General features: G+C 42.4%; 1 protein-coding gene across 1 annotated transcript in view; it reads left to right on the top strand.

Annotated features, from left to right (window-relative positions):
- The first annotated feature begins 7,696 nt into the window (after positions 1-7,696).
- Positions 7,697-10,389, top strand: part of LOC134535787 (DNA-binding protein SMUBP-2-like) — a 115,185-nt gene continuing 112,492 nt past the window's right edge. Inside the window, exon 1 of the mRNA XM_063375056.1 lies at positions 7,697-8,052. Within this exon, the coding sequence (XP_063231126.1) occupies positions 7,974-8,052 (79 nt within the window). The 5' untranslated portion in view covers positions 7,697-7,973. The remainder of the gene's footprint in view (positions 8,053-10,389) is intronic.

Here is a 10,389-nt window from a genome sequence, read left to right as displayed (position 1 = left end):
ACTCAGTATTCCAGAACAATATTTAGCAAATATTTTTTCTCAGAAGGTGACAAGTAATGTTGCAATAATGTGTTCTTTAGTGTTGACGATGACGACACAAGCCAGATGCGTAGTTAGTAATCATGGAGCCAGTGTGGCAACTTCGGACTAGCAGATTGAACATGAAATAGACATAAAATAGAAACACATGGGAAAATAAAAGTTACATGACAATATAATTGACACTTATAAATTCATAAATAGCTTCGTAAGCCGGGGTGTTCAAAGATGACAGTACACTTTCCCTGTTAAAGGGAAGATATATACCACATGCGATAAGCTGCAAGTACATTATATCTCGAGCTTGCAAATGGCATAGAAACAATATGTGATTTATATCATGCCTTACACATCCACGGTGACATGCTGGAGTATCAGAAAGGTTTTTTTTATACATATGTTGCTTAAAACGGCCGTGATTGAGGCAGAGACAAAGCATGGTTGTAATCAATCCTCTATATTTGATAACCTTATGATACCATACTTCTGTCTGTAGTTGGGGTTGAACCAATCGGTATGACTGGCCTGTCTTGAAAGCATCCCAATTCTTTGTCGACTGCTGTCGAAATTCCATCTAAAGAATATTAAGAAGATTGGCAAGAGTTAAATTGCCAACAGATTCACTAGAAACTGTAGTCATTTTAGCACATTTGTCTGCATGCTCATTTTCTTGTACTCCGTGTGGCTCGTAACCAGATTACTTCGAATTCATCACCAGTCTGGCACATACTATGTACAATATGTTTGGTCCACAGAACCAGATCGGTATTGACGCCACCCGTCGGTGCTCCTCTGGTCGCACAGGCCGTTATGCATCATCAAAACCTGCCCAGAAGCATGTGTGACGAACGCGCACGTACGTGCTGTGTAGTGCAGGGGTGATCAGTGCGTGAACACTACCAAGAAAGCGCTACTACCGGCCACATTAGCCACTCCGATGGGTGTGGCAAGTCGCTTCTGCCGAACTAGGCAAAATGGTTTTATGTATTTCTTTTCAGGGACAAACTAAAACTTGTAAAAGCATTCAATAACTTTTCGTAAAACTGGTAAATTGTTTTCCTGCGCTCTGCTCTTTTTAGCGGAAGGTAGCACCTCCCTCTGGCCCGGCTCTAGGGAGTCACCGTCAAGAGCTTACAGAGGCCGGCAGCCTCCACGCTATGCGGACTCAGCACTTTCGCACGCAAGCGGGCATGTAGTGGAGACGTCTGCCACATCGGTGCACAGTCAGTACGACGATATTTAGACTTTGAGTAAAGTGTTTATGTTTCATTTATGTACTTTAGTATTAGCTTCATAGGCTTTGTTCAACGTTGGAACGTCTGCCACGGCAGTATAGTGCCACACGTCACATGCACAGTCAGCACAAAAGTATCTACACCTTAAGTAAAGTGTCAGGGTGTCATGTCTGTGCTTAAGTATTAGCTGCGGGGACTTAGTTCCACATGGGGACATCCACCTTGTTACTCGTCGGAAGAGGCCTTTACTAGCAATGTTATCAGTGCCGCCACTGGAAGGGATCATGTTAGTGCAGACACATCTATCCGATAACAGAAATGGTCAGGGGTACGATAACACCGTTTACCTCGTGCTAGTGCTAATAAACCACTTTAAGTTTATCTGTGTATTCTTCTTTTTATTTAATATGGCATCTTGGGTAGCCTGAATAACACAGGGAGGCTTTCAGTCGGCACAACTTTGCCTCCGGTCGCATGGCCAAACCAAACCCCGGGACCCACTTATTTTCCTCACGGACTCACAATCTCTACAGGAAGCAGATGGAGCATTGTCAATATGATTTGTGGAAAGAAGTCAAAGAGGAGATTGCACTATGTGAAACAATATAGAGGCAGATGGGTACATTTCATCATAGAAGACACTGGTAGAGTGAGGTCGCTTATACAGCCGGGAGATTTTGAGGTCAGGAATATAGTATACACAACCAACTAGATGTCACAGTTTTGACCCATCTGTGTATATATGACGCCGACCGCCAATGCTCCTCTATGTCGCATTGACAGCTATGCCTCATCAACGTCTCACGAAAGCGTGAGCACCGAACACGCTTGGGCGTGCACTGGAGTGTAGGAAGTGCAACAGGGCGAACGCCACGTAATTAGTGCCATGTCGGCGGAGGAGACCGGCCGGGTGTGGCATATCCTTCCGCCGAACTACAAGAGTGTTTATATATTTTTGTCCACAGAAACATATTAGACATTATTTTCATTGTTTAACACTTTATATTTTCCAAAATTATGTTTCACCCTGTGACTTGTCCCGTACCTGGCCGGTTCAGTTTCCCGCGAAAATCACACATTTTCTGCGGGAGGTCTGGCGGGGAAAGGGGTCTCGCGCATTGAGGGCGGCAGCATCCTTCTGGAGCTCAAAGAGGCCGGCAGCCTCCGCACGTCACGGGACCAACATTTTCTTTATTTTCAGCGACATGTAGTTTACCATAATTAATCAATTCATTAAACCTTTTCCTTCAGTCCCGTGGTCGGCCTCGATTTACTGTGTGGTACGTAACTTAATTATTTAGTGCTCCAATACGAGCGCGCTACGTTGACGGCGTCCCCGCTACCTCTTACTATTTTGACGTGATTTTTGCTTGTGTTCGAGATCTCAGGGAGGGTTCGGCCTTGTGGCTAGAGGTAGGGGTTAACGCAGTAGGGCCCCCCGAGCATTTATGGCCACTCAGGATGCCTGAAGAAGAACACAAAGTTTCTGGAGAATAGTTGATGAATTTATTACGGCACAGCCCTATACATATTGCTGCCATAACAGTTTTCCCGACGCGTCTAGTCACACGCGCAGCTCACTTCCTCAGTGGCGGCTCACGATTTTAATTCGCGTGAGGGGTGGACTTGTACACGTGATGCGGCGGTTACAAAATACACTCTAAGATGACGAATTATACCTTGATGAACAATACACTTCACTACTACCTAACACTTAATAAATTGGGCTAGTGGCACGTAGGCCCGTGTTTCCGGCGACTCTACGTGATATCTAGATGTGTACCAGGGACTGATTCGTTAGTACATTTGATGGCACGATACCGTGCAGCGGTGGTAACTAAACTCTAACATGACAAATTATACTTTGACGAGCAAAAACTTCACTATTACATAACACTTATTATACTGGGCTAGTGGCACGTAGGCCCATGTCTCTGGCGACTCTACATGATACCTAGATGTGTCCCAGGGACTGATTCGTTAGTACGTTCGGTGGCACGTGTCGCCTTCTGGCTGCCCCGTGCGGGCCAAAACTAAGTAGCCGGTAAGCTAAGTTGGGGCGTGAATCGCCGACGTAAAGTCTCGTAGACTCCCCACAGTACTTGCGTATTACGTAGAACACTCATCTTGGAGCACTGATGTGAAATACCTCATGGTAGATTGAGGCCGGCCGCGGAACTGTACGTAAACGATTATGAAAATATTATACTATTGAAACTACATGTCAGTGAAAGCAAAGGTTGATGGTTCCGCGTTGCGCGCAGGCTGCCGGCCTGTCGAGCTCCTGAAGGACAATGCCGGTGTCGCCGCGCGCGACCCCCCCCCCCCACCCACCCCCCTACCATAAACCCCCAGCCTTCCCGCAGAAACGTTTGAATTTCCTGGGAAACTGAACCGGCCAGGTTCGAGACAAAGCGCACAGTGAAACATGATTTTGAAAGGAATGAAATATTAATTGATGAAAAATAATGTTTAATAAAAACCTGTGGAAAAATATACATAAATTAATTTGTTGTAGTGCGGCAGAGGGATATGCCACACCCGACCGGATCCTTCCGCCGGCGTAGCACTTGTTGCCTGGCGTTCGCCTTGTCGCACGAACTACACTTTGCTGCGCGCATGAGCGCGTTTGGTGCACACGCCTTTGAGAGACGTTGATGAGGCATAGCGGTCTATGCGACATAGTGGAGCATTGGCGGTCGGCATCAACGTCATATGTAAGTACTGTGTAAGGACTGGAAGATGGCCCGTCGGCGCCTCACGCGATTTCTTAGCCAGTCGGCTACTTAGTTTTAGCTCGCACAGGGCAGCCAGTAGGCGCTACGTAACCAACTTCCTAACGCATCAATATCTGGGACAGTTTTAGGACTCATGTAGCGTCACCGGAACAGTGGGCCTACACGTTCCTAGCCTAGCGTTATACGTAAATGTTATTGTGAATTGTGATCTTTCTTAGGGTTCTAGTCATGTTATGTGTAGAGTTCGTATATGTAATCATCGTGTCGTGTCAGAAATTAATGACCTTACCGGGTAATACTATCATGAGCCGCCACTAAGAGAGTGGCCGCGCGTGTGACGATTCGTTTCGGGACAACCGTTACGGCCAGGAGGGGTAGCACCATGTAAAGGGCTGTGCTGGGTTAAATTAACAAGTTATAACACAGTGTTTACTTGGTCTTAACAGGTGTCCCTAGTGGCCTAAACAGCTCGAGGGGCCCTGCTGTGTCGAACCTCTGCCTCCCGCCACAAGGCCGAACCTACCCCGAGATTCCAGACAGAACATAATACTACTAAATTCACACGGATGTAGCAGGGTTCGTGTCATATATATAAAATCTGGAGTAGCTTAAGTGTGTGAATTATGCAGACAAAGTACTTGTGTTGAGAGCAGATGATGCTTTGTTGTACGAAACAATCTATGAACACTGCACTAGAAGAATTATACTTCAAATGGAATAATAAAAGATGTAAGCATATCCTGAGTAGGAAGATGTTTGGTACTGCACAGTAACTTGGGTAATACTTCTATGCCCACATAATTGATTGTGGTGCGTAGTGGGCTCTTCTGGAAGGAAGATGCCTTAAACTAATGTCTATTTGATAGCAGCATCCGGTATAGATGATAAGGCTATATATTTGTTTTATCATATAGGGCTGATATAGGAGACGATTGTCTATGCATCTTTATAGGTTGACGTAGATCTAAGTGTCTACCCAGCTCTGACAGCACGTTATGCCATGCCAATGCCTTCTCCTGCCCTTTGTCGCGAGTGCGCCGAATAGTGTAGTGAGGTCCGGCTAGGGCAGGGGGGCGAGGGATATTTGCGCTCCAGAAGAAGCAACGGCGGAAGATGAACTGTCTTTGAAAAGAATGGACGCTGTATTTACAGCAGGACAAATATTGTAAATATTCTTTTTTAACCTTATTTTATTGTACATATTTAATTTTATTGTTGAAGTGTTTATGTTTTGTTTTTATCATTATTCCCTGGGGGACAACGTCACACCCGTCTGCGACACCTCAGGGTCGGCGCGGGACACAGGGAGGGGGAAGGATGAGCCGCCGCGATCCGCGCCAGAGCAGGGAGGGAGTCAGTCATCGCCAGGTGGACACGAGAAGCGATCGCGTGACGAGAGGAGTCGTGTCTCGAGATGGTCGCTGAGCATTGAGCCAACCAGCAGTAAGTGGATGTAGGCGTCGCGACGCGGGCATAGTGACAGCTTAGAGTCAGAACACGAGTCACAATTTGTTCATTATCATGCGGCGAGGACTAGGAGCACTTGCGTTGTACATAGTATCTTGTGGGGCATTTAGGTCTGTATATAATAGCTGACGCGAACCCTGCTACCTCTATGTGAATTTAAATGACTGAAGTATTGTTCGGAATCTCAGGGTAGGTTCGGCCTTGTGGCTAGAGGCAGTTGTTCGACACAGTAGTGCCCCCCGAGCTGTTTAGGCCACTCGGGACGCCTGAAAAGAACAAGAAAATACCGGCTGAAATCTGATTAATTTATTCCGGCACAGCTCTATACATAGTGCTGCCCGTCCTGGCCGTAACGGTTGTCCCGAATCGAATCGTCACATGCGCAACCACTCACTCAGTGGCGGCTCACGATTTTACTACCCAGTAAGGTCATTCACTTTGAACACAATGCGGTGATTAGAAATACAAACCCTAACATAACACACTAGAATCGTGAACAAGATTACACTTCACAACTATAATTACGTAGTACGCTGGGCTATGAACACGTAGGCCCGTAACTCCGGCGACGCTACATGAATCTTAGGACTGTCCCAGAAATTGACGCGTTAGTAAGATTGATTGTTACGTCTTGCCTACTGGCTGCCCCATGCGGGCTGAAACTAATTAGCCGATTGGCTAGGATATCACGTGAAGCGCCGACGTACCATCTCGTAGTTCGCACATAGTACTTACGTATAACATCGAACGCTCGTCTTGGAGCACTGAATAATTAGGTTACATACCACTTGGTAAGTCGAGGCCGACTACGGAACTGAAAGAGAAGGTTAACGGAATTATAAAAATATTGAAAACTACATATCGGTGAAAAATAAGAAATCATGGTCCCGTGTCGCGCGGAGGCTGCCGGCCTCTGTGAGCTCCGGAAGGATACTGCCGCCCTCAATGCGCGCGATCCCCATCCCCGCCAGCCCTCCCGCGGAAAAGTGTGATTTTCGCGGGAAACTGAACCGGCCAGGTTCGGGACAAGGCGCACGGTGAAACATAATTTTGAAAGAAATTAAATATTAAAAAATGAAAATAAAGTCTAATATTTTCCTGTGGAAAAATACATAAACATTTGTTGTAGTTCGGCGGAGGGATATGCCACACACGGCCGGATCCTTCCGCCGACGTGGCACTTGTTACATGGCGTTCGCCTTGTTGCACTTTCTACACTCCGGTGCGCACCCGAGCATGTTCGGTGCACACGCCTTCGGTAGACGTTGATGAGGCATAGTGGTCTATGCGACATATATGAGAATTGGCGGTCGGCATCATAGCTTGTAGCATAGTGTGTCAGTGTTGCGCCACATTTCCGGATGTCTCCGGACTAAATGACATAGTGCTAGAAGGCACCAGTAGCGCGAGTCTTGTCTTTTGTTTGCATGGGCGTATCGGATTGGAGTATCAGCATTTGTACATAGTGGTTTGCAATCTATCGTGCGTGTCGTGCAGCATCTCTAGACATTTCCGGGACACGCGATGTAGAGTCATTGGGACCAGAGGGGCATTGGGACATTTATCGTGCGCAGGGACCCCCAATGTATCACAGGCCTAAACACGTATATAATACAGTGCAGACTATCCTGAAAGTAATGCGGAGTATCCGTCCAGGAGAAGAACCGCCGTGTCGCAGTGCGTGAAACTAGACTGTCGCAGGTGGGGCTGGGACAGCACATGTACAGGGTCCTGTATTAATAAATCGGGTGTTCATCACAGACGTGGTAGATAATTATATGTCTTAGCTTGACCCTCTTTGGCCACACTGGCCGAACCCCACTCTACCTAGTACAACTGATCAACCGGGCGTCGAACATGAGGGAGGGCTAGCGAGACGACGACAAGGTTTCATAGACTACAGAGTAGTTAATCCTTGATCGTACATCTAGTTGTGCGACACAGTTTGTAGATTCATATCATATTCATGTTTAGTTGGTGGGCCTCGACCATCAAGATAGATAGTTCTTAGATCCTGACAGGTATCCCTTAACTTATTGTTTATATATAATAAATAAAATAAATAAATAACACCTGTTCCGTCCATCGCTTGTTGCTCAATCATGAACTTTTCCTATGAGTAAAAGGAATTGAATCAAAATCTGGTTGTATTAGCTCTTCGTTACACAGTTCACTCCAACGCTGTCGACCTTGGGCCCTATTACTGTTCTGTGCTTGGGTGTATCTAGTGCTGATTGTGGGCGAAAGCCGCTAACCATTAAATAAATAAATAAATAAATAAATAAATAAACAGAGAGATTTAGTTGCACGTGACCTCACGAAGAGAGCTAAAAGCAGCGTCAGTTTTTAACATTAAATTGCTTTGCTTTGTAGTGTATTATTTATCTAATTTTCAATGGTGGCAATATCACAAAGTAGATTATTAGTAAATAAAAGCAATTTTATAGTAATACAATCTGGATATTAAAATTTTTTGTTTATAGATAATAGTAAAATGAGCAGTGTCAAGAATTCCAATGTGGACTTTCGAATTCTCCCATTTAAGTTTTTAGAAAATCTGGAAAAGGAAAGAGGTATGTTTTGCGACGGGTATCTTTAATTCAACAAAATAGCTGATTCGCAGCTTTTGCTAACAAACAGAATAAATTGGAAATGTTTATTTTCCTCGACATTCTCTAATAGTGCAATTGGATACTTCAAATAGTTTGTCATTTTAAAGACTAGTTAGGCTAGAGTACGTTTTAAAAATACAGTTGGTTATATAAAAAAATAAATATCTTATGTGGGTAAAATCTTACGCAGCGGCTTTTCATTAAATAAAATTCGCGGCTTTTCCGCAAATTTAAATTAAAATTAAGAACATAGTATTTTGCAACACTAGAGACGTTCCTGTATTTATTCTGAAACCAGCATTAGTAAATTTCTACTAGTTTATGATAAATCACAGTTTTAATCTCACATTTCAACACCTGTCCATCACCACTGCCACCACCATTAATTTTTTACCCGTGTCGGTTTGTGTGTTTGTTTTAATGAACATTATTCAAATATTTTGGTTGGTCACTTAGGTGAGGTTAGCCACATTAAAAATACTTTCAAACATTCTGGATAGTTGGTTTGGTTAGTATAGCTACCTACATAAAAAAAAACTATGAAATATCTCTTATGGATGCTTAGGGAATTACCAATGTAAGATGTGGTTATCCTGATCCAACCAACTGTTCACGTGATTTTGCAGTACTTTTAATGTAGCTCTACTAACCCAACCAACTGTCCATAATATTTTAAAGTATTTTTGGTAAGTATGTAGAGTCGCGGTATATGCGAAAAAAAATGCTTAAAATCCGAAAATACTTTTATTCTATGCTCTTTCACTTCCTCTTTTCAATAAACCCGGCGGAGATAAGGAATTCCAAATACTTTAGGAGATATCGAATTTTTATTTTCCATCACAATACCGACCATTGTTGCTTGTTTACGTTTATGTTTTTTTTATTTTCGCGACGTAGGTAGAACGACTACATCATTTTCTACTAATGGCAAAGGAATTGTACCCGCCTCTAACGTAGGTGAATTTTTAACGTTTCAAATTTTAATGTTTTATTTGTTGCGCAAGTAATAAGTAAAAAAAAAAATTACGTGAGTTCCTACCGTTCATCCTTTGTCCCGGTTTGTTAGGTCAGGTCAGCTACAATTTAAATACTTTAAAACTAAACAACCATTAAAATTAATTTATATAATTTTTAATGTATGCTTAGTTTGAAAGTATTAATAATGTAACTGACCTGACCTAATTGACCATTTTAATTAATTAGGCAATCACGAACGGTAAATAAAGATGCACATAAAGTTCTGCCATTCCCGATTACACCTGAACAATTTACCTTCGGCCAACCTCGGGTTTATTTATTAATATTTATATTTCTCTGTTTATTTTAATGTAGCTATACTAACCTAACTAACCGTCCATAGTGTTTTAAAGTGTTTTAATGTAGCTAACCTAACATAACATAACTATAATAAAAGTATTTTCAGATTTTAATAGATACTCCTAAACAAGCAACAATGTAGTCGTTCATCTACGTCGGAAAAAAAAAATCATACTCGTCTCGTAAACAAGAAACAATGGTGGCCGCCTGAATTCACAGGTATTGTGATGCAAATTTAAAAATTCGATATCTCCTAAAGTATTTGGAATTTCTTATCTCCGCCGGTTTTAATGAAAAGAGGAAGTGAAAGAGCATTTAATAAAAGTAATTTCAGATTTTTAGAATTTTTTTTTTCGCAAATACCGCTACTCTACATGTTCAAAATTAAAAAAGTCCATATCTCCTAAAGTATTTGGAATTTCTTATCTCCGCCGGTTGATTTGAAAAGAGGAAGTGAAAGAGCATAGAATGAAAGTGTTTTCGGATTTTTGCATTTTTTTTCGCATATACCTACATATTTACTGTATTTTTAACATTGCTAACCTAAAGGAACAAGATTTACTTAACAGTATTTTTAATGTAACTTTACTTCCCAACCAACCATACACAATATTTTAAAGTATTTTTTATGTCGCTAATGTAATCTCAACCTATGAATTGTTTGTTTTTATGTGCTTTAATACACTACTTTAAATGAAATGTAAATAAACGTTAAATACTTTCTTAATTCAAAGTTATTTGGACAAACAACCAACAAACAGAAAATATAAACATTATTATTCTCCTAAAACTGCAATGTGCTGCTATATTAACTGCTTTTATTATAAAACAATAAAACAACAATTCGTTGACTAAAGAGCTCCAAAATAAATACAGAAACCTGTAGGGGTAAACAATAAATGGCAATAGCACCGTCCATGCACAGGTAATCTAAGTTGAAAGTGTGTTTACTCATAAACTATTATGTAGGTTTATTAACGC

The sequence above is a fragment of the Bacillus rossius genome, chromosome 10, assembly GCF_032445375.1.
Source record: "Bacillus rossius redtenbacheri isolate Brsri chromosome 10, Brsri_v3, whole genome shotgun sequence".
Classification (NCBI taxonomy): Eukaryota; Metazoa; Arthropoda; class Insecta; order Phasmatodea; family Bacillidae; genus Bacillus; species Bacillus rossius.
The sequence above is the reverse complement of the archived record's forward strand: the minus strand, read 5'-3'. Positions and strand labels throughout refer to the sequence as shown.